This window comes from Pelodiscus sinensis, chromosome 20 (assembly GCF_052426305.1).
Source record: "Pelodiscus sinensis isolate ZL-2025 chromosome 20, ASM5242630v1, whole genome shotgun sequence".
NCBI classification, from domain to species: Eukaryota; Metazoa; Chordata; order Testudines; family Trionychidae; genus Pelodiscus; species Pelodiscus sinensis.
The window spans coordinates 2392037-2416307 of record NC_143071.1 but is presented as its reverse complement, the minus strand read 5'-3'; the positions used below and the strand labels follow the sequence as shown (position 1 = coordinate 2416307).

General features: G+C 56.5%; 1 protein-coding gene across 2 annotated transcripts; it reads right to left on the bottom strand.

The window, feature by feature from the left end:
- Positions 1 to 3538: 3538 nt before the first annotated feature.
- ENDOV (endonuclease V) lies at positions 3539 to 23547 on the bottom strand. 2 transcript variants are annotated; one of them, XM_075904093.2, is made up of 9 exons: positions 23422 to 23547; positions 19649 to 19820; positions 18057 to 18191; positions 17522 to 17561; positions 16508 to 16620; positions 16133 to 16201; positions 15248 to 15376; positions 5762 to 5838; positions 3539 to 3881 (listed from the first exon to the last, which is right to left on the bottom strand). In XM_075904093.2, the coding sequence occupies exons 1-9, from the start codon at positions 23454 to 23456 to the stop codon at positions 3854 to 3856; spliced, it is 798 nt and encodes a 265-aa protein (XP_075760208.1). In that variant the 5' UTR covers positions 23457 to 23547; the 3' UTR covers positions 3539 to 3853. The 2 variants fall into 2 exon arrangements, with proteins under 2 accessions (XP_075760208.1, XP_014427137.2); XM_014571651.4 differs by lacking the exon at positions 23422 to 23547 and adding an exon at positions 21842 to 22348.
- Positions 23548 to 24271: the final 724 nt, after the last annotated feature.

Sequence of the window (24271 nt, the reverse complement as noted above, 5' to 3'; positions counted from 1 at the left end):
ACCAGCTCCTTCCCAGGCTGCATGGCAGACTGTCCTTCCAGCGGTCAGATGCACCTTCGGGAGAGGCGCACTGATTTCACAGGGGTGGGCATCCAGGGAGGAAGCTGGGTGGGTGGGGGAGGACCAGGATGGACCGAGACTATGGGGTGAGCTCCCCCTCCGGCCGCCCTGGCATGCCCCCAGCTGTGCACAGCCGGCAGTCGCTAGTTACGCCAGGCTGATCTTGCTGTTGCACAGAGTGAACTCGACTGATACTAATTCCACTCGCAATAATCCTCCCTTGTTCCCGTGGGTGAGCTGCAGCCCCCTCCCCGCCCCGCCCCGCCCCCGTCCCCCCATGGACGAGAAGCAAGAAGGCGGCAGTGGGGGAAGGGAGGGCTGGAGTGTTTGTTCAGCTGTTTTGTTGGCTTCTCAAGCTGGCATGGAGCCGTGGCCCAGGGCTTTCGGGAGGTGCTGGCCAGGGCCTGGCCTGGTCTCGGAGCTGGCACCCAGCCTGCAGGGGGAAGAACAGAACTGGAGAAAGCAGCACGTCTGACACGGCACTGCTCGGGAGGGTGCGCACAGCCTGCGCTGCTTGGTGTGTCCTTTTCCCGGCCCCTCCCCTTGCGATGGGGTCAGACACGAAATCAAAAGCCGCCTCTTTCCTCCTCTGGTGGCTGCTCCCTCTGATCCCACACACGTCACGGTGATCAAAGGGGCCCAGCCTTGCTCTGCCTCCTGGGCTCGTCCTCCCACGTAACCAACTTCCACAGAATCAAGGGCTTGGCAGGCGCCCTCAGCCGGGTGCTCCAGCGGCTTGACAAACAGGCAGCTGGGGGCTGGCTACGTGTTACACCGTTGCGGGCACTGGTTTGGTGCGGCAGGGTGGTAGGCAGCAGCGTGTGACCGACTGGGTGCGGGTGTCCCCGTTTTCTCCCCGCCACACCGCTGGCCACAAAGTTCACCCTAGTAGGAGGGCCCAGGCTCCCTGGGAGCACAAACGAGTTTGCTTGCGCATTACTGTCCAAGGTGGCAGTGCTAACAGGCTCCATAAGCCAAGGCCCTACTGGAGGGAGCGGGGGGCTGCGCACATAGAGAAGCGGCCGGCTTGTTCTCTATTAAAACTCAGCCAAGAGCAGCCCCAGGATGATGAGAGAAGGACAAAGAAATGGAGCAGGGGAGCAGTTCACAAAGGCCAAGCCTAGAGCAACAGTTCTGACTCTTCCAGCCCCTTCAGCATCACCACTAGGGAACGCTCCCTTCCTTCCTTTGGCTGCAGCCACACACGGGGCTGAAGATAGCTTTGCATGCCAGGAACATGGCAGGGGGCCAGGACTGGGGGTCTCCTACAGCTCAAGGGAATGCCTAGTAGGTGCAAAGTGCCCCTCCCCTCCAGACCGAAGGCTGCTTCCCAACGGCCAGTAGCACAGGCCAACCCTTCCCAAGGAAATGAAACGGAGCGGCAGGCCATCCCTGCCCGGCGGTTTGGTGGAGTCCAACGGCCTCGGAGCACACCACCCGGATCGAGCCCTGCGCCCCTGTCTGGAAGGAGGTGGAGAAACTGGAGCCGGAGAAGAGCAGCAAAAATGATGGAAGGTCTAGAAAACAAGGCTGATGAGGGAGCATTGGAATACCTGGGTTTGTTTAGTCTGGAGAAGAGAAGACTGCGAGGGGAGGCAAGAGCAGCTTTCCAAGTAGAGGTGTGACTAGGTAACTGGTTAACCAGTAAGCACCACCCCTAATAGGAGATGCTTACTAGGGAATGGTTAATTGTTACCTGGGAGCAGTTACCCGTGCGAGCTCGTGGGCTGGGAGTTCATAGCCTCACATGGGGTGAGGAGGGGGGCGGAAGTGGCAGTGGGGGGGTTGTGGGGAAGGCTAATTCCAGCCCGTCAGCCATGCACAGGCCAGAAGCAACAGTGTTGGGGACAGGCACAGCCCTCTTCCCCCGCCACTTCAAGCCCTATGGGCAGCTGCTGAATCCCAGCCCAGAACGGGTTGGAAGCACTCGGCTGGAGCAGCCTCTGCCCATGGTGCGGGGGCCGCTCCAGCCCTGCTGTGTTGGGAGGGGCGCCCCAGCCCAGCAGGCGGGAACAGCTCCCCCCACTGACCTCTCTAGTTAAACTTAAGTAAACGGGGTTTTACATCCCTCTTTTCAAGTCCATAAAAGGTTCTTACAAGGAGGAGGAAGAAAAATGATTCCCTTAACTCCCGAGGACAGGACACGAGGCAACGGGCTTATCTTGCAGCAAGGGAGGTTGAGGTTGGACATTAGGAAAAACTTCCTGCCTGTCCGGGTGGTTAAACACTGGAGTAAATTGCCCAGGGAGGGTGTGGAATTCCCAGCACTGGAGATTGTTCAGAGCCGGTTGGACAGACGCCTGTCGGGGATGGTCCTGCCGGGAGGCCCCTGGCCTTGATGACCTTTTATCCCTGGTGCCTTCCAGTTCTTTGGGTCTATGATTCTGTGCAAGTCAGGCTGCCAGCCAGCAGGCTTCCCCGGTTCATGCATCGCCCTGGGGCTCAGGTGCGAGGCGGAGGCCGGCAACGGGGCTGCAGCTCGCTGGCGTAGCGGCAGAACCAGGCAACAAAGAACTGTTACTGCCAACCCCTCTGGGCTGAGCAAGCTGAGGCTCTTCCTGCCTTTGGCGGCAGGTATGAATCCCAGCGGTGCCCAAACATGGGGCTTTGCAGAGCCCACCAGACAGCCAAATGCAACCCCAGACCCAGCCCTGAAGGGAGAGGCTCCCACTCGGCAGAGCGGACGAGGCTGGCGGCCGTCAGCGCCGTTTGCTCTTTGGTGGGGCTAATGCAAAGGTTCTCAGGCGGCTTGGTGGCTGTCCAAGCCGGTGAGCCAGCGGGCGGCTGGCCCAGCAACCGGACACCAACACCCACATCCATTCAGGCTCTGGGACCCCCCGCCCGGCCAGGCCAGTCACCTGGGTTCATTTCTTTGTGAAGGGTTGGCAGCCCCAGGGGGGAAGGTCACTGGACCAATGGGAATCAACATGCCGTGCAGTGTGGATGGGGACTGAGGAACCTGCTGCACCATTTACGCAGAGGAACGATTTCCTGCACAAGACCACCCATGTTTGGGGACCGACAACAGGCAGGGCAGCTTCCATGGAGACCTGGACTCTTTGCCCTGCATCTCAGGGGGACTGGGTGCTTCCTGAGGATTCGAATTCAAGCCTCAGAGCCTAGCAGCTCCCCTCCTCCAAACCATGCAGCAGATTGTTGGCTCCCGCACCTGCCTTGTGAGTTACACGCCCACCCAAAACACAGAGTCCTCTGCCCGTCTGTCAGCCTAGCAGCAGCTAGTTATTGGGCTTCTGTTCCCCTGAGACGTGTGAAGTGACAGCAGTCGCACAGGCGGGAGGAGGGGGAGGAAAGGGTGAAAGGAGGATGGGCAGTAGGAGCCCATGAGACTGTCACCAAGGGACGGCAAGAGGCCAGGGCCAAGCCGGGAGCTTCACTCCACTTTTAACCCATTGCTTGTTAATAACCCCCCCAAACTGAATTCTCACAGGCTTCCCCCCAGGACTCCCAAGCGCTGGGGTTCAGTGCACGGCTGCTGGCCAGAATGTATTTTTGCCACATGTGCTTTGAAAATCGGACATATAAAATAGTCTCTAGAACGTGCCAAGCATCAGAGCTGGGGCTCCGGCCCCCCTGAGCAGAGCCATGGGGGAGCCAGTCTCTTGGTTTATCTCCGGTCCTCCTGGCTTTTCGCCCCATGATGTGCCCCGAGTTCCTGGCATGGACGGTCGGCCATGGTGCCGTGTCAAGCCAGAGGGCTCAGAGCTCTGATCCAAGAGGAGGGTTGAAGGTTCCAGTTCATACTGGTGCCGGGCAGTGTCCTCCTGGTGCCAGATTAATGCTTAGGCTCCGCCTCTTCCTGCCTGGAACAAGGACAAGGTCACTAAGACTAGGTCTACACGTATCCCGAGATCGAAGCTCCGGAGATTGGTCTTAAGAACATAGGAACGGCCAGACTGGGTCGGCCCAAAGGCCCATCTAGCCCAGTGTCCTGTCTGCCGACAGTGACCAATGCCCAATGCCCCGGAGGGAGGGAACAGAACAGAGAATCATCAAGTGATCACTCCCCTGTCGCCCATTCCCAGCCTCTGACAGAGACTAGAGACACCATTCCTACCCAGCCTGGCTAAGAGCCATTGATGGACCTAACCTCCAGGAATTTATCTAGCTCTTTTTTGATCTTCCAGGGTTTGATTTTGCAGGTCTAGTAAGGACCCACTTAATCGACCGCTGATGCCACCCCCGTCGACCCCAGTATTCCACGGGGTCGCAAGGAGTAAGGGGAGTCAATGGGAGAGTTTTCCCCATCAACCTCCCACAGTGGGAATGCTGCAGAAATTCGACTTAAGGTGTGTTGAGTTGGATATCTTAGGTTGACTTTCTCGTGTAATGTAGACTTGATCCAGGGGTCCAAAAAGCCTGACAGATGTAGGTAACTCCCTGCCCCTGCAGGAGCTGGCTCTGGAGATACAGGAGTGTGTCTGCAGACACCGGCACGATATCTCATGCAATGAGTTGGTGTCTCAGCTTAGCACATGCATCCAACACCTGACATCGTTGGATAACACTGTCACCATCTGCCCAGAACTGGCCCAGCAGGAAGGTGCTGCAAGTTGGGACTGAGAGGCATTAGCCAAGGTGCGTGGGGACGATCTCAGGCTCGGATTAGCAGGGAGGGCTGCCACGGTGGAGTGCAGAGCTATATGGAGGTGCTAGGAACGGGGGAGAGGCACAGACTGTGGTGCACCTGGGACTTCTGCCCATAACCTCCTGCCTGCCGATCAGCAGTGCCAGACTGTCACATTCTCCATTATCCACATCAGACCCAGCTCATTTCTGGTCCGTTATGATCCCCATGAGGACAGATCTGCCTAAGAGACCTAGGAGCAATTTGCCCAACCAGGCTAAACCTATTTGCGCAGGTGACCAGGGAATCCAGCTGTGAGCTGCCAGGACCGGTGCTGAAAATGTTGCCCCTAGATTTAAATCATAGAATCATAGAATCATAGAATAATAGGACTGGAAGGGACCTCGAGAGGTCATCGAGTCCAGCCCTCCGCCCTCAAGGCAGGACCAAGCTCCGTCTACACCATCCCTGACAGATGTCTATCTAACCTGTTCTTAAATATCTCCAGAGAGGGAGATTCCACCACCTCCCTTGGCAATTTATTCCAATATTTGACCACCCTGACAGTTAGGAATTTTTTCCTAATGTCCAATCTAAACCTCCCCTGCTGCACTTTAAGCCCATTACTCCTTGTCCTGTCCTCAGAAACCAAGAGGAACAAATTTTCTCCTTCCTCCTTGTGACACCCTTTTAGATATTTGAAAACCGCTATCATGTCCCCCCTTAATCTCTTTTTTCCAAACTAAACAAGCCCAGTTCATGAAGCCTTACTCATTAGGACCCAGAGGCCAGCTCCTTGCAGGGTATTTTTGTCTGCCCTCGCGTCACACACGGGGGCGTTGGCACTTTAGCATGCACACCGGAAACGGGCAAAATCCCCGTGACCTTCCGTAGCCGGGTGGTCCATCCAGCCTGGGACGCTGCCCCTTCGGAGGGACACATGGTGCAGCACAGACGGCACCTTTCAGAAATCTCCCGCTCTGCGGGGGCAGCATGTGCCCTGCTGTCCCTTTATCCCACCTTGTTACCCCGCCTGTCCCTTTAATGCAATTACCCAAGAGCATTACATGAGCACATCCCTGGGACGTGCGGGTGCGTAGGCCGCCACACACCTACCTCGCTGGCCCCGGAGCCGTGCTCCCCAGCGGGGCGGACAGGTGCTTCCGGATGTACTCTCTGGATCGCATGTCAGCCTGCAGTTGGGGAGGAGATGGCTTAGAGAAGGTGCAAGACTTGATTGGTCAGACCGCCCAGCGCCCTCCAAGCATGAAAGATCGGCCAGGCAGCTGCACAGGCCAGGAAGAGGAATCACTCTGCAGGGCCTGGTCACTAGCCATTCCCAGCCTTAGTGCAACATCAGAACGGCCAGACTGGGTCAGACCAAAGGTCCGTCCAGCCCAGTATCCTGTCTGCCCACAGTGGCCAGCACCAGGTGCCCCAGAGGGAGGGAACAGAACAGGGAATGATCAAGCGACCTCGCTCCTGCCATCCGTCTCCACCCTCTGACAAACAGAGGCCAGGAACACCATTCCTTACCCGTACTGGCTAATAGCCAGGGCTCAACAATTAAGAGTAGAGTTTAGCCCGGCACGGCACCACAGCGTGCTCAGCGCATGCGCAGTGTGCCAGACCGTGTGGCTGGCGAGCAGGGCTCGCCGCCGCTTGTCAAGCCCTGCTAATAGCCATTAATGGACTTAACCTCCATGAATTTATCTAGTTCTCTTTTAAACCCTGTTATAGTCCTGGCCTTCACAACCTCCTCAGGCAAGGAGTTCCACAGGTTGACTGTGCACTGTGTGAAGAAGAACTTTCTTTTATTTGTTTTAAACCTGCTGCCCATTAGATTCATTTGGTGGCCCTAGTTCTGATATTATGGGAACAAGTAAATAACTTTTTCTTATTCACTTTCTCCACACCACTCATGATTTTATAGACCTTTATCAAATCCCCCTTAGTCTCCTCTTTTCCAAGCTGAAAAGTCCCAGTCTCTTTAATTTCTCCTCATAGGGCCCCGTTCCAAACCCCTCATCATTTTAGTTGCCCTTCTCTGAACCTTTTCTAATGCCAGTATATCTTTTTTGAGATGAGGAGACCACATCTGTATGCAGTATTCCAGATGTGGGCATATCATGGATTTATATAAGGGCAATAAGATATTCTCCGTCTTATTCTCTATCCCTTTTTTAATGACTCCTAAGATCCTGTTTGCTTTTTTGGCTGCCGCTGTGCACTGCATGGACGTCTTCAGAGAACTATCCACGATGACTCCAAGATCTCTTTCCTGATTAGTTGTAGCTAAATTAGCCCCCATCATATTGTATGTATAGTTGGGGTTATTTTTCCCAATGTGCTTTACTTTACATTTATCCACATTCAATTTCCTTTGCCATTTTGTTGCCCAATCACTTAGCTTGGGGAGATCTTTTTGAAGCTCTTCACAGTCTGCTTTGGTCTTAACTCCCTCGAACAGTTTAGTATCGTCTGCAACGTGCATCTTCTCTGCAAGTGAGGGGGGTGACGGCTCAGCCCAGCAGCTCCGGGTAGGGCTGCCAAGCAAGGAGGGCCCCACCTGCCTCCCTGACTTTATCCTGCTCCATTCAGTCCCTCTGCCCCGGGCTGAGAAGACAAAGACCCCGAAGGGTGGCGAGGAGGCTCGCGGCCCAGGCAGCTCATGTTGGAAGCAGAAAGGAGATTTCCTAAAGCCCGTCCCCCATTTCTGCAGTTACCACCAGGGAAGCCAGCAAGGCACAGCTACAGCCCTTGCTACAGCCATTGGGCCCAGGGAAGGAAGGCTGGAAGGACAAGTGTCCCTCTGCCCGCAGGAAGCTGCGGGACGCCTCGCTGCAGCCCCCTGACCAGCAGCACAAAGGCCCTGTAGTAAGTGGGCCCTGCCAGCACGGCTCGCCGGGCCCGCCTGGGGATGGAAACGGGCCGGCGGGGGTGGAAGTGCTCGAGCATTTAATTGCTTCCCCCTGAAGCGACAGCAAGTGCTGCTGGGTCAGGGATACCCCTGGGTGGGGCATTCGCTGTGTAGAGACGCCGGACCCTGAAAGTGCCAGAGCTCCTCCCCGCCTGCTGCTCCCAGCGTGAGGATGCGGCTGTGCAAGCCAGCCAGGCGGGAAGCGTTCCCGACCGCCGCTGGGAGACGCATCTCGAAGGGGCGGCAGCGCTGGGGGATGGCAGAAGCGTCAGGGCACAGCCGTCAAGTAATGCCCCATCCCCCCACTCCCCCAGCCCAGGCTGAGGTGGCCACCCCAGCCTCCCTAGCCAGACACAGGGGGCTAAAGCAGCCGGGCAAACTTTACTGACACTTCCCTTCCGGCAACCTCAGCCGGAGCGAGCCCCAGCCAGGGGCAAGAGGGGCATTTGGTGTCCGCGGCCGGCTCAGCTTTGGCCCCACGGCTGAGAGTGAGACAAGGACCCCCGGCGCTAGCAGTGATAGAGGCGATAGACGCCTGCCCCATAGGAAATGGGCTGAGACCCCCACTGCTCACAGGCCAGCGAACAGCAGGGACTGACTTGCCCGGGGCAGGATTTGAACTGCTGACCTGCAGGATGCCTGTCCCAGCTGAGCGCTAGGCTGGCTCTGGGAATGAGTCTCCCTCCCCGGCTCTGGGCCGGGTCATGCACCAGCCCGCCCCCGAGCCAGTCACGTCAGCTTGCCGCTGGGGCAGCCCCTCAGCCCAGCACAAGGCAGGGCCACGCTGGCGGGGGAAGGCGTTCCCGGACTGGGGAGCATTGCTGCTTGGCTTTTCAATTTACGCTTTGGGCTGGGTTGGGGGGGGGGGGGGGGGGGGGCTCTTGCAAATCTCCCGCTTCCCCCCCAGTGGAGAAATGCCTCTCGGTGCCCACCTGAGACTGTGCGAGCAGGGGCAGCGACTAGCTTCAGGGTTTTTCTCATGGAAACGTCTCAGGCACACGAGGACACGGTGGGCGCTGCGAGGGGATGGAGATCAGAACGCCAGCCCCCTGCTTGTATTCTCATTGGTCCTGCTTTAATGGATGCAGCCCCCCGGCCTGCACCGCTCTGCTCAGAGCACTGAGACGACCAGCTGTCCCTTCGCTACCTGTGAATAGCCGCCCTCTTCACCAAACAGGCTAGATACCTTTATTCTCTGCTTGAGGGTTCCCAGACACAGTCCCTTCCTGTGCTCCCACAGGGAAAGCTCCAAAGCAATGTCCCCTCTAGTCTTTTCCATCCACGTGTGGAATAAATTTTGTTCCATGCACCTAGCTGTGGGCGCTCTGCTAATCAGCAGGGCGGCATTTGTATCTCTCCTGAGCAGCTGCCCAAGTGCCCAGCTCACAGGAAACACGGCTCCAGAATCAGACCACAGGCCAACGACTGTTATTGAAATCAGGCATTAAACATGGCAAGGGGAAGAGCCCAGCGCTACAGACTTGGCCATGAAGCCATCGGAGGGTGCCTAGAAGTGGCCACGAACCAAGGTTTCTCCCAGTGGCATGTGAAATCCTTAACAATCAATCCCGGGGGAATCAAAATCTGTCCGGCAGCCTCCTCTCCCAGAGTGCAGCGCATTCTCAGGCCCGCGACCCACCGGGGAAAACACACCTTTGTCTACTCTCCTCGGCTACGCGGGGCCCCTCAGGGCTGGGATGGAGGCCTCCAAAGAAAGCCGAGAGCTACAGCATGTGCTGCTGCTGCATCAGCACCGGGGCTTGGTGTGGTGCAAGGGGTCATCCTTCCACGGAGACAGACCCCTTTGTGGTCATTAAAAGGTCACGGCCACCTTGGCAAGTGCAAGGGTGGGAGAGCTGGGCTCAATTCTCCCCAGGGTTTCACTGGGGGAAGCTCTTCTTTACCTCCTCCCTTAACCCCCCACTGCAGGGCGGCAGTTCAGAACAGCGGCTGTGCTCCACTCCAGAGGTGGCTTCAAGATACCCCCCCCCCTCCTCTACAGCAGTTTGGGAGCCTTCCAGCTGAAGGGAACTGGATAAACGTATACGGCCAGCCGCAGCAAAGTGGACTAATGAAACTCCCCATGGCTGGCCTGGCTGTAACTCACATGCTTGTGCTATTTGTGAACATTCCCACACCAAATTCCCCACTAGCTTGCTTCACACCACCCCCCGCCCTCCCGCTACATCTTTGCTGCTTAAGAGCCTCTCAGCAGCTCCACATGCCAGACAATGAGATACGGTTACATAAGCAGCCGTTTGTTTGGAGGAATTTTTCCCCTTTTCAGAATTGGACAGTTTCATAACTCAGCTGACAAATAACTCTGATCACTCTTCAGGATAAGACATTACGTGATGAATTTCATAACAAGGGCAACAGACTGTTCGACTGAGCGCCTGCTGGGAGCCCAAGTGAGCAAAAGCCAGATTCGCTCACTGTTCTTCTGTAAGATGAACACCCCCCCCCCCCAGCAAGTTTGCCTAATAACACTGCTAATGCTTGATTAGGCATCAAGTTACCTGCCAGCCCTCACTCCTAATACTGTGCTGAGAGACAGCTTAACCCAGCTTATTAACCAAGAGGCTAATCAATAAGATGGATCATTGTGCCGTAATAATCCCTTCTATTTTTGGAGGGGACTAGTGCTGGCATTAGGGGTCTGGAATTTCTCCGTTGTCTATTTTGTGAATGACTGGCAGTGGCACTTGTGAGCACAGCAAGGTGGTGGAGGTGAAATTGGCGCAGGTTTCAGGGAGTCCTGGCCCTCAGTCGCTATTGGATAGCAGGAACTTGTAACAGGCAGGGCAGAGTTTAGGAGCGCAGGTGCAATGGCTTAAAAGTGCAATGTCCAGACGCAACAATTCAGAATGGCCTTTCTGCCACTCCTAGGGTTACCCCCGCAGATTGCCCGGCTGGCAGCTCCCTGAGCCAGCAGGAACCTGCTGGGTGAGCTGCCAGCGGGAACACAAAGGGTCAGAGAGTGAATAGGAGTCTGATGTGCAGCAAAGCAGAAAGTTGAGAGGTGTAGTAAGATGAAGGCCTAAAACATAAGCCAATGTAGCACAGGCCCGGTCTGAGGCCTAGCTAACAATGGACAACACATGGGTAACATAAAGCAAAGCTAAGCGGTGAGCAAGAGGCAGGCCCCCACCCACAAAACTTGGCACGAACAGGGCTGAGAGCGCAAAACACTAATTGGTGCTAGGCATCCACTGCAGAACAATAACTGGTACCGGTCATAAGTGCAAATCACATGGTACCAGCAGCTCATTAAAAAGGCCTTGGTACCCACCCCTCTCGGATACAGGCTCAGGTTCAGGAAAGGGTCTAGAATGACAGCATGATGGGTAGAGATGATCTAATCGAACCACGAGGCACAGGGTGATGGGTGGTATCTATGTAGCGTCAGAGGGTGATGTAGCGTCAGAGGGTGGTAACCTGACAATGTCAGAGAGTGGCAACCCGATAGTCAGCAGTGAGGTGTGATTGGTTGTACCTGTATATAAGGTGATGTCTTGGGGGGACAGGCTTTGGATGGCCATGGGGCAGTGGGAGTTTCCCACTGACTGAGTCAGTCCATTACAGGCAGGGCTCAACACATAATGCAATCTACATGCCCGTGGCGAGTAGATTACAACCCGGAAGAGCCGGGTTCAGGCAATCTGCACATGCGCAGATCGCCAGACAGCGCGGCTGGCGAGCGGGGCTCACTGCGGTGTGGCGAGCCCTGGTTACAGGTCCATATGCGCAGTGGTTCAGTAGAGTCTACTGACAGCTCTGACTGTACTTCGCTTAACAATAAACCTGGCTGGGCGCTTTTGATCCTTATCTGGTTTGGGGGCCCTCTCTGGGTCTGCTGTGGTCACTGAGCACACACGCAAGCAGCCTTTTGGTTCTCATCATCGACGGGGCCAGAGACCCGTGAGGACACCGCGGCCGTAAACCCACCTGCCTGCAAGAGGTAACAGAATCTATCCCTTTGCGGGTCCTGTTCCATCCCGCAGAGTCAAAGGCTGGGAGCTCATTTGCTAAGAGGCTCCACTCCACCCCCCACGCACGTGTAGCGTGGAGTCCGAGGAGGCTTGGAGTTCTTGCACCCAGACAGGTCGTGGCATCTCTTGGCGGGGACATGGGGTCAGCGCAGGCGGATTTAGTGTCACGCCACCAGTCGCTGCCAGTTGAGTGTTTGGCTTGTAGCAGTGGGAGGCTGGTTTATGCCCACCGGGTTCTTTGGTTTGGGTTGCACCTGAGAGATCTCTCCAGCTGGGATGAAACTTCCACAGAGGAACTTCAAATATTCATGAGCCTGCCGGAGAGCGCATCCTCTGCACACACAGTGCTCCTGCCTCAGCCTGCTATTTACTCATGGAATGAGGTCCAAGCAGGACGTAAATATTTATTTTAGCAGATAATGAATTTCCCTCTGCTTCCTCCGAAAGTTCACTGCTCTCCCTGTAGCTGAGACACACGGCCCCACGGAGCAAAGCCACGTCTTGTTCCACATGCAAACGCGACCGCCGGGTCCGTGGCCAAGATGATGTCTAGCACCCACTTTGCACAACTTAGGCACAGGTGCACCAGGGCACGGTGGGGCCAGCTGTGCCTCCAGCAAGGTGGCATGTTGACAGCTGATGTGCTCCAGGTAAGATGGGCCTGTGGAAGAGGGACTAGAAGAGCTGAGCGCAGCTGGGAGCTGCACTTGTTTGAAGTTACCAGAACTTTCGGAGTCAAGAAAAGCTTCAAGGGCTAACAACCCTGAAACTTCCCCTTGGGCATCGGAAAAGCTGCGACCACAAGGCACTACCCAGGCAAAACCTGCTGTAAGACATTCCCCTTTCACATCTCGACGCCCTGCAGGGTCACCGCATGGAGAAAAGACTACAAGTCCTCCGGGCAGGAATGACCCCTACATTCTATTGCCTCATGCTGTACTCAGACCAGCTTTAACGCCAAGGAGTGCGGCTTTCAGCCCTACCGCCCTGTGCTCGGGTCAGCTAAAACTCAGCCAAGAGATTGCTCAACATTCAGTGTTTGCTCAGTTTTATCCCACCCCTCCCCCCTGTAGCCCTTCAACCACCCAAACCAGTGTTCCCCAACCTCTGCTCCGGGGAACAGCTATGGCATCTGTGGAGACCTCGCTGGTGCCTGGTGCTGGCTCTGCTACCTTAACACCAGCCCCTAAGTCACATCGAGGCCACCTCCTTTGTCACTAAAGTTCTTCTTTCGTGAGTGTAGGCGATCGTCGTCATTAGCCCAGGGAGGCTGCGTGACGCAGGGCAGGGTCAGTCGAGCTGGTAGGGCCATACGATTGTCGACGACACACTCTCTCCATTAAGAAAGGAGCCGTGCTATGAGAATGTCCAAGAATCCCTGGCCTGAATCATTTCCCTCCCTCCTTGGGTTCCCATCTTTTGAATTCTTGGAGAGCTCTGGCCCCAGAAGGAGTCACCAGCATTTTGTCCCTTTATTGCCGCAGGTTAACTGGAGCAGTTATAGAATCATAGGATACTAGGACTGGAAAGGACCTCGAGAGGTCGAGTCCAGCCCCCTGCCCTCATAGCAGGACCACATACTGTCTAGTCCATCCCTGATAGACATTTATCTAACCTACTCTTAAATATCTCCAGAGATGGGGATTCCACAACCTCCCTGGGCAATTTATTCCAGTGTTTCACCACCCTGACAGTTAGGAACTTTTTCCTAATGTCCAACCTAAACCTCCCTTGCTGCAGTTTAAGCCCATTGCTTCTTGTTCTATCCTCAGAGGCCAAGATGAACAAGTTTTCTCCCTCCTCCTTATGACACCCTTTTAGATACCTGAAAACTGCTATCATGTCCCCTCTCAGTCTTCTCTTATCTAAACTAAACCAACACAATTCTGTCAGCCTTCCTTCATAGGCCATGTTCTCTAGACCTTTCATCATTCTTGTTGCTCTTCTCTGGACCCTCTCCAATTTCTCCACATCCTTCTTGAAATGCGGTGCCCAGAACTGGACACAATACTCCAACTGAGGCCTAACCAGCGCAGAGTAGAGCAGAAGAAGTTGGAGAAGTCTAGCTGGCCAGTGTCAAAGAAGAAGGAGGGGAATGGGGATTAGGGCACTCGGGCTAAGATGACTCCCAAAAGAAACACCACTATGTTTCCACTGGGGAAGGCTTTCTCCTCCCTCTCCTAACATGCATCTATGAGAGACTGTTTCCACTGAAGCATTGGGTACTGGCCATTGCTAGCAATAAGATATGGGACAGACCCCCTGTAAGACTGCTCCAGTCTGTCAGGAAGCGGGCCATGGGACCAGAAACTCCACGATCAGCTCTGGTCTGGAGACGCCAACGGGCAGTTTTGCTGGTTGCTCTACAACTAAACAGTGTCACGTGTTCAATGTTCAGAAACGACTGCCACGTCAATGAACAACTTCAGTCTGCAGCGCTCCATGTCTGGCCTTCGCGGGAGCCTTCTCAAGACTGCTCAGACAGGCGTGGCGGTCTGGGGGGCTGGCAGACCCGAGACGAAGACCGAGGTGTGTGACGTCCCAGGCTAATGTCACAAAGGGACCCCGAAGAAAGTCTGCTCCCCAAATGCTGAGCAGGGCAGCCTGCCTGAATGGCCAATGTCCAGGTGATCCTCAGGGGAAGGAAACTCTTCTCAGAGTAGCAACCCTGTGGGCTTCACACTTCTTGAGGCTCATTTCTGCAGCCCCGCTGTGACTTCATTAGAACCTTAAGCAGAAAATCGAAGGCAGACACAGGCACGGCGCGTGGGCAAGTGCTGCCACCTACTGGCTGTCTCTGGACCTGGCAGCCTGCGGCGTGCTGCGGAGTGCGGCACACCCCATCGCCCAGAGGACGAGCACTGCGGACTGTGCTCGGCTCCACATTCTGGGAAAGCTGCACCTCTCGCGCCTCTGCATTATTAACCCCAGAGCGGCGCAGAGCGGCGCAGAGAGCGGCGGGTGCTTCCATGCCCCACGTGCCAGGGACATGTCGGGAGGATAAGGAAACAGGGAAGGAGCAGTTCGTTCCTTGTGTTAGAAATAAGACAGGTAGATCACAACCGCCAGGATCGGCTGTAGCCTGTAGCTGGAGGGGAGGGCCCAGCATGCTCAGGCACTGTTCGGGGGGAAGAGAGCCCAGCTGATCCTACATGCCAGCACAGCTCTGTAATTCACAGCCCCCTTCACTATCTAAGGCTACGTCTATACTGCAGAGTTTTTGTGCAAAAACTCGTGGCGCGTCCACACCTCAAGCGCGTTTTTGCGCAAGAAAACGTACAGTGAATCGACAGCACAGAGGGGGTTTTGTGGTACAGGGATTCCTCTTTCTACAGGAATAACTCCGTTTTGCACAAGAGTTATTGCACAAAAAGGGGTGTGTGGACGGGCAGCAGGGTTTTTTTGCACAAAACCAGCCTATCGAAACAAGCACCGGTGCCCTGGTGGCCATTCTGTGCATGGCAATCAGCGCTTTCTTGCGAGAGAGCATCCATGCAGTCTGGACACGCTTGTGCAAAAGCACACCGCTTTTCTGATGTGCGTTTGCAGGGTGTGCATGCTCTTGCGCAAGTTTTTACGGAAGATCTCTTCCAACAAATGCTTCTTGCGCAAGAAGCCTGCAGTGTAGACATAGCCTTGTCTCCCAACACAGGCTCGGATCCCCATCCCCTAGCTGCCCCGCCTTCGCACCTGTCGGATGGGCTCCGGGATCCGGTACCTACAGCAGGACTGGACCAGGCGCACTGCCGACTCCAGGCTTATCCTGTGGCCCACAGAGACATAGATGGGCTTCGTGCTCTTGTTGTAGCTGCGCAGGGCCTGGAGGGTGGGAGAAGCGGACAGAGCAGAGCTGTGGGGCTTGCTGAAAGCCAACTCAAGTCAGCAGTAATTGCACACTCACATTGGGATGCCCGGGAAAGCGGGGTGGAGGGGGGGTCATACATTTAAGAGCCCCAGCCTTCATTGCTCCCCTCCGCTTGGGAACATCACAGCAGCACATCACAGGGAGGGGCTGTCTCCTAAGACTCCTTGTGCTCTCCTCCCCCAATATTTCACTCTGCTCAGGGCAGGGGGTCTGGCTCAGCTGGAGCTGGAATGAACCGATAGACACCCGGGGGAAGGAGGCAGCCTCCTCCTGCAATGGAGCGAAACATGGGTGGCTACACCAGGACATGGCGTCTCACATCGCACTGTCCTGCAGAGGCGATGGGTGCCTGCAGGAGGAGGGGTGCAGAGAGGGCCACCCAGAGGGACAGGCAGGGGATGTGGGGGCACCCCATTTAGCAATTAAAATGTTGGCGGGGACACGGGGGCGTGCACCTTCTGAGCGCTACCACAAGTCCCCTATGCAGCCCCGTACGACAATGGGCCATGCACCCCGCGAGGGGACCCCCAGCCTTTCTGCAAGTGCATGGGCTGAAAGGGACAGGAGGTGAGCGTTAGCTCTGCCCTGCTCCGCTCCTGCCCTCCTGGCTTCGTCACTGGGCTGGAGAGAGAGTCACACTACCGTCCCCTCCCCATGCAACCAGGCGGGGGAACACGTGGCCAACGTACGAAGCAGACTCCCCGGCTTACCATGCCCAGGACTCTGTCCGAGGTGCCCGTCAGAGGGAACGTGGCTCCGCCCATCTGCAGGTCGCGGATCTAAAACGAGGGGGCTGGTTAGCGCTCCGGACACCAGGCCCTGGGACAGCCTACTCCAGAACGTCCCTTCTTGGCCTGAACAAGCCTGACCGCTCACCCCCTTGGCTCTGGCCCTTCTTAACAGCAGCCTGTGGCTCCCCCAGCCCTCGACTGGGACGGAGTCGCTGGAGCTGCCCTCACCCGCCGGCATGTGGCTCCCCAGTGGGTGGAAGAGGCCATGAGGGCGTCGCGAGTTCCCGCTCAGCCAGGCTCTTACCCCATGTGCCCCATTGGCACAGGAGGGAGGGATTCTCGTGCTGGCCTTACCTGCTCCTTGTGCAGCTCGTCCTTGGCCAGGCCGTGGACCTGCAGGAGGTTTTTGGCCACACCAATACAGGGCAGGCCTGTCAGCACCCCCAGGTGGCAGGCTACACCGAACCCTGCCAAACAAGGCAAGAGATGGTCCAGGGAGACGGAAGGGGACAGAGGAGGGGGCTCCACCCTGTTGTGGTGACCCTCGTCAGAGGGGATAGCCCAGGGTACGACTGTAAGGCTGCAACAGTGCCACAGCCAAGAGCAGAGTGGGGGGCACTGGCCCATGGGCACCAGGGCTGCAGGGACAGCGCTCCACTGTGGGGCAGTTTGTCAGCCCCACAGCTGGAGGTTCCTCAAACTCCAGATGGCATCAGAACCCAATCAGTGCCCCAGGGAGAGACATTAGCTTATTGCTAGATGGCGAGTATTACTGTCTCCTTCACTGGTCTAGCGCTCTGGACCCTAAGGAAAAGCAGGAGCTCTCCTGGAGCCCGGGGGTCCCCGTGGGGGAGGGGTAGCGCTCTCTCCTGGAGCCCGGGGGTCCCCGTGGGGGAGGGGCAGCGCTCTCTCCTGGAGCCGGGGGGTCCCCGTTGGGGAGGGGCAGCGCTCTCTCCTGGAGCCCGGGGGTCCCCGTGGGGGAGGGGTAGCGCTCTCTCCTGGAGCCGGGGGGTCCCCGTCGGGGAGGGGCAGCGCTCTCTCCTGGAGCCGGGGGGTCCCCGTCAGGGAGGGGCAGCGCTCTGTCCTGGAGCCCAGGGGTCCCCGTGGGGGAGGGGCAGCGCTCTCTCCTGGAGCCCAGGGGTCCCCGTGGGGGAGGGGCAGCACTCTGTCCTGGAGCCCAGGGGTCCCCGTCGGGGCAGGGTAGCGCTTTCTCCTGGGGTCCGAGGATCCCTGCTCTTTCGTGGGGGTCCCCGTCGGGGAGGGGGGCAGCGCTCTGTCCTGGAGCCCGGGGGTCCCCATGGGGGAGGGGCAGCGCTCTGTCCTGGAGCCCGGGGGTCCCCATGGGGGAGGGGCAGCGCTCTCTCCTACCTCTGGGATGGAGCTTGCCATTCCCGTCCACGAGCAGCACCTGGAAGAACCGGCAGGTGACGGGTTAGCACCGAGCACCGTGGAACGCTCCGGTTGAGCCAACGCGCCCCTGACATGTCACGTGAGGCCAGTTCCGCGAGGAAGGGGAAGGCTCCATCGCGACCCTCTACACCACTCCTCCCCTCCCGCGCATGCCCCGCTCTATCTTCCGTGCCCCTTTTCATGCCCACCCCTGGAGCAGGGCGCGGATCGTCTCTCTTGCTGGCCGAGCGCCCTGCACTCCAGCAGTGCTAAAGAAAGGCTGGGAGACATCCCTGCGCCCTGCCGTCGCTGCTCGCAGACAAGGTGAAGTCCAGCCAGCCACTGGCTCCGTTTCCCCATCCCCTCCAGAGACAGTGAAGCAGACGCAGCAACAAGGCTGTGTTAAGGTGCCCCCTGCCCTGCCTGCTGCAGAGCTGCTGGGCAGGGCAACCTCTAGGGAAGGGTCCTCTAGCACCCCAGGGACATCTCCCCATGAGAAAGGAACACGCTGCACCTGAGGCCTGAGGCCAGGCTCTCGCTCCTGAAGTCTCTGAGCAGCTTCCACCAGGAAAGGAACCTCTCGGAAAGCTAAGAATCCTGCCACATAGGGGGCACTCACGGTCACCATCCGGCAATCCTCATACAGCACCTGGCACAGGGCAAGGGGAGAGCCGAGAGCATAGACTCATGTCGGCAAGGGGCAGCTTAATGCAGCAGGCACGCCACTCAACCCAGGCCGTGGCTGGCTTAATCCCGACCGGCTCAGATATTTCTTCTCGAGTATTTCTTTTTTCTCTCTCTCTTTATTACTCTCTCCTAGCCCTACTGGGACTCTCCCATAAAGTTAAGCACAAATGCTGAGTGTTGGTGGGTCGCAGGGAGAGATGTAACAGGCAGGAGATGGAAGATGACCGGGTAAACCCTAGCCTGCCCTGTCCGACTTGAGTGCAAGGATTCTGCCACTGGCCAGGAATGTTTCATCCCCTTTCAAGTGTGCAGCAATGTGAGATCACTGTCCTTACAATCAATGGCTGATCAAAGGGCTTCTCACTCAGCATTTGGTAAAGTGGATTCCAGAAGAAAGCCTGTTAGGACACTAGATCAAGTAGGGGAATTAACTTACAGAGAGCCCTTCATCTCTAAGAACTGTGACAGGATTTGCTTCTCACTTTCTGTGATTTCCAGTGGGTACCACTGTTAATTTCCATATTGGTTCTTAGTGGTTTTAGTTAGTGACAACTTTTTACATGAGTTGAAATCTGCACATAAACTCTGACAAATCTTTATTAATTCAGAGTTTAATGACTGTAGAGCATGGGGGATTCGCAACAGATTTGGAAGTGCCATTGTAAATCACATCTCGTATTTATTGATTACCAGAGGGATGTGACAAAGAAGGCACCATCTGTCTAGGAATGCTCCATTGTTTTAACTTGCTCGCCTGGTAAATATTGAATAACAAAGGCCTTTCTGCTGTTTGTTTCTGGGCAGAGGGTGAAACTGAGGATTTCCACATTTACCTAATTGTGTCAAAATCTTCAAAGCCAGTTTACAAGCTATTTCTTACCACCATATCTGACCTACTCCTGAACAACTGCCACACACTGGAACCACCTCCCCAGACTCTTACTGAAACAAAAGACAGGACTATGCAGCACTTTAGAGACTAACAAGATGGTTTATTAGGTGATGAACTTTCGTGGGCTCATCACCTAATAAACCGTCGTGTTAGTCTCTAAAGTGCTGCATAGCCTTGTCTTTTGTCTCAGCAAGACCAGACTAACACGGCTACATCTCTATTCCCAGACCCTTAGATGTTCTCTGTTAACTCCTGGACTCTGAGCTTCTCCCTGCAGAAAGTGACCAAACTGTGTATTTCCAAATTCATTTTTGCTAAGCAATCCCAGAGACCATCACCCCTGTTCTCTCTCCTCCTCACTCCTGCTCTCTGCCGAATGTCTTTTCTTGGTGAACTCGTGGGTCAGATGCTTGGCAGGAGCCTTGTGATGCTGAGATACAGTCCATGATGCCCTTTGGGGTAGGCTGGTTTTCTGCAACGCCTTTGCATTACAGGTATCCCCCCATGAGAAACTCAAGGGCCATTACCTCCAGATCTGGGTAGCTGAGAACCACCAGGGAAGCACAAGCAATTGTGTCATTTTCTTTGCCATAAGACAGGTCTACTCCTCCCACTCTCTCCAGTCCTGCAAAGGCCAAATCCTTCTGCCACTCCTCGGTGTCCTCTTCAATCACGCTCGCCTTTAGCTGGGCCTGCTCCCTGGGGAATGAGTACCACAGGCAAAAAAATAGCGTCTTTTTAGTCCCAGCTCCATGCACAAACCAACGAAACAACAGAGGATGAAGACAAGACTGGGCAAACGTGTTATTCGATTATTTCAGCAGGTTTCCATCCAAGAAAACAGCTGTTTTTGGAAAGACGTGTGGGGTTGGGACCTGGACAACACATATGATTCTAGGTTGTATCAACAGGTGTGTTATGATTCTAGGTTGTATCAACAGGTGTGTTATGATTCTAGGTTGTATCAACAGGTGTGTTGTAAGCAAAACTCGTGAAGTCATTCTGCCACTCTACTCTGCACTAGTTAGGCCTCAGCTGGAGTACTGTGTCCAGTTCTGGGCGCCACATTTCAAGAAAGATGTGGAGAAATTGGAAAGGGTACAGAGAAGAGCGACAAGAATGATTAAAGGTCTAGAGAACATGACCTATGAAGCCAGGCTTCATGAACTGGGCTTGTTTAGTTTGGAAAAAAGAAGATTAAGGGGGGACATGATAGCGGTTTTCAAATATCTAAAAGGGTGTCACAAGGAGGAAGGCGAAAATTTGTTCCTCTTGGTTTCTGAGGACAGGACAAGGAGTAATGGGCTTAAAGTGCAGCAGGGGAGGTTTAGATTGGACATTAGGAAAAAATTCCTAACTGTCAGGGTGGTCAAATATTGGAATAAATTGCCAAGGGAGGTGGTGGAATCTCCCTCTCTGGAGATATTTAAGAACAGGTTAGATAGACATCTGTCAGGGATGGTGTAGACGGAGCTTGATCCTGCCTTGAGGGCGGGGGGCTGGACTCGATGACCTCTCGAGGTCCCTTCCAGTCCTATTATTCTATGATTCTATGATTTCTTGTAGGGTTGCCAGATGGTTGAACCAAAAATACCAACCCCCCGCCCCCACACACACACACACACAAAACCACAGAGGAAAAAATTCTGTTGAGAAAAAAAAAGGGGGGGAGACCAAAGTTGTTGAGTGAGTGCAGACTGAGAATAGGGATAGGCTGGGGAGAGGTTGAGCACTAAGACCCAGGGAAGTTGCTTTCCCTTGGTCTTTAGGCTTTTTGCCCACAGCCATTTTGTGTTCTTGTTCAAGCCAGAACTTAGCTTCCCAGCGGAACCAGGTAAGCATGGGGTCCAGGGGCATGGTCTGGGGGTGTCGGGATTTGGGGGGGTGAGGGTAGTGGGGGAGGCCGGGGGCTAGGCCCGGTCCCGAGCACTAGGGTTGCCAGGCGTCGGGTATTTTCGCCTCCTGGCCAGGAAAAAAATCAGAAAATACCAGACATTTTAGGTGTCCGGTATTTTCTGATTTTTTTTTTACTGGACAGGAGGCGAAAATATTGGACTGTCTGGGTTAACACCGGACACCTGGCAACCCTATTTTCTTGGGGCAGTGTTGTCTAGTTACTGAAGCAGAACATCAGGACTCCTGGGTTCTAGGCTCAGATTTGCTTCTAAAATAGTGGTAGAGATGTAGCCGTGTTAGTCTGGGGTAGCTGAAGCAATTTGCTTCTAAGTGACTGCGGCAAACCTGCATCCTTTGGTTTTCGCAGCTGCAAACTGGAGATGATAAAAATGTTTCAGAGCAGGGTTCATGAGAGCGGAGCGCAAAGCCTTGGAGATCTTGGGTGGAACGTGTCAGAACAGGTGCTTTTCTTTGCATGGATGGGGAGGGATGAAACAATTGAAGGTGACAAGCTGGCTGCCTTCAGATCTCTGCAGAAACCTACCAGGTGAGGCCTAGGAATTCCCTCACTTCAATACTAAGGAAAATGCTAACCAGGCTCAGTGACTACAGACCTGAAGGGAGAGTCTCAGTGTGGGGGCATGAAGACCCATCTGAGCCCAGACGAGTGACTGCACTGCCTGTGGTAAAGAGGAGAGACTGGGACAGAGCCATTCTCTCTCTTCCAACACCCTTGATAACAGATAGCACAGGGAAGAGTCCCAAAAAGTACCAGGAAGCAGAATACGCCATGTCCAAGAGCCATGGGGACAAACAGTAATCACCTTTCTGGGAGGGAGAGATGTGGCGACAGTTCCCACTGCTGCCACCAGGTGTGGGCAGCTCTTAGAACCAGGGACCCACCTTTGGACGACATCAGGGGACACAGCCAGGCATGGCCTGCAGGGGCCAGGCTTTGCCACTAACCCATGCCCCTAGCCCAATGGAGTTTAGGGTTGCCAGGTGTCCAGTTTTCGACCAGAGCCCCCGTCAAAAAGGGACCTTGGTGTTCCAGTCAACCACACTGACTGGGCCACTAAAAGTCCAGTTGGTGGTGCAGCAGGATTCAGACAGGCTCTCTGCCTCTAGGCCACAGGTGGGCAAAAGAGCCTCCGTGGGCCAAATCCAGCCCACCAAGCCAATTGGTCTGGCCCGCGGATGCCCTGCCCACCCCCCTCTGTCCCCAGGCCAATCAGGGCCAGGAAGCGAGGGGAAGTGTGCAAAATCTCCTCCCATCCTGCTGGGAGTACATGGTGCTTAGAAGCACCACAGCTCCTGGCAGGATGGGAGGAGACTCCGTGCACCCCCCCCCCCCGGCCCCCAAGCCCTGATTGGCCCGGGGGGGATACGAGGGGGCAGCACGAGAAGTCTCCTCCCACTGCAGGAGTCATGGGTACCTAGAGGGAACTGCCAGCTGTTCGGAAGGGCTGACAGTTCCCTCTGGCAGCAAGGACTCTGCACACTCCCCATCCCCAAGCCAATCAGGGTCTGTGGGTGGGAAAGCCCAGATGTGTCCAGGTCCGACCCCTTCTGCCTGAGGCCCTGCCCCTTCTGAGGTGGCTCAGGGCCACTTCAAAAATTTCTGAAGTAGCCCCCGGTCAAAAATTATTGCCCACCCCTGCTCTGGACATAGGGGCAGCCAGAGAGGCTCCCTACACCCCCCTTCCCCATGAGTGGCAGCTCCACAGATCCCATTGGCTGGGAACCACGGCCCATGGGAGCAGTGGGGGCGGTGCCTGCGGGGGAGGGCAGCGGACCCTGGGGCTGCAGGCACATGCCGGTTGCTTCTGGGAGCTACCTGAGGTGCCCCCCTCTCACAACCTGGCCCTTTGCCCCCGCCCAGAGCCTCCTCCCACCCCTCCCCCCCACCCTAGAGCCACCCTCCCACACTCCCTCCCCCCCACCCTAGAGCCCCCTTCCACACCTCCCCCCATCCTGGAGCCGCCTCCCACCCCTCCCACCATCCTGGAGCTGCCTCCCACCCCTCCCCCCACTCCCGAGGCAGTCTGAATCTCTCAGCCCCTCCCCAGGGGAGCCCAGACCCCCCCCAGTCCAGCACGATGCAAATGGGGAGGGAGGGGAGGGAGGTGGCTGAGAGCGAGCAACTGGGGGACGACAACAGATAGAAGGGGCGGGGCGTGAGGGAGGGGCGGGGCCTGGGCTTGCGGTTTCCCATCAGAAGGCTGGCGGCCCTGCGTAGGCCCATGGGACGATGACGGGGGAGGGGCTGCTCTGGGGGAGGGGGGGAGGTTCCCCCTCAGAGCCCCGCCCCTCAGAGCCCCGCAGCCCGACGCATGCGCGCACAGCTCCCGCCGCCCTACCCCGCCCAGCATGCGCCGCGGCACTGGCTAGCCGCTGCCGTTACCGCTCCCAACGGCTCAGCGTCTCCGCCTCCGCCATGGCGCCGCCCCGCCCCCGCGCAGCCTGTGAGGGGAACGGCCCCCGTCCTCTTCCGGGCCCGGCCCCTCCCCTCCCCTCAGCCCGGGATACACCCCCCCCCGTCCCTCCCCTCCCCCGGCCCCTCCCCTCCCAGCCCGGCCCCTCCCCTCGCCCCCCCCCCCCCGGCCCCTCCCTCCCCTCAGCCCGGGATACACCCCCCCCCGGCCCTCCCTCCCCCGGCCCCTCCCCTCAGCCCGGGATACACCCCCCCCCCGGTCCCTCCCTCCCCCGGCCCCTCCCCTCAGCCCGGGATACACCCCCCCGGCCCCTCCCCTCAGCCCGCCCCCCTGGACTCCCTGCCCCCCCAGCCTTGCCCATGCGCTCTGGGGCACGGCCGTGACGAGGCCTGGGGGGCCCTTTCACGCAGCGAGCCCCCCCCCCAGTTACTCTGATATTCTACCCCCGTTGGAAATGCTAGAGGCAAAGTGGGTGGGTGGGAGGGGGGGTGCTGACTCACGACCCCCATCACACCCCCCCCCCCCCGGCTTTGAGAACTCACCTACGCAAAGGGGGGGGCAAGACCTGCTGCCCTGAGCTTCCCCCTGCACTCACCCTCCCGGCTGGGCACTACCCTACAGCCCTGCACATCCAGGGCTAGCTGCAGCTCCGTTGTGGCAAATAGAGATTCAGATACCAAGCATGGTTGCAAAGATCCCCTGCTCGCTTTTGTGGCCGTGCATGCAATTTGGGGCAGTAAAAATTGATTTAAAAATGGAACCCAGAAACCACTTAATCACAGCCGTTAACATGTGCTACGGACCCTGTGGTATAAAGCG

Coding starts and splice junctions, on each gene's coding strand:
- ENDOV (XM_014571651.4), bottom strand. CDS start 21,933: ATGTCGTCCAAAGGTGGGTCCCTGGTTCTAAGAGCTGCCCACACCTGG. Junction 18,192..19,648: donor TCAGCTACCCAGATCTGGAG/GTAATGGCCCTT, acceptor GCCCTGTGCCAG/GTGCTGTATGAGGATTGCCG. Junction 17,562..18,056: donor AGCCTGGCCTCAGGCCTCAG/GTGCAGCGTGTT, acceptor CGGTTCTTCCAG/GTGCTGCTCGTGGACGGGAA.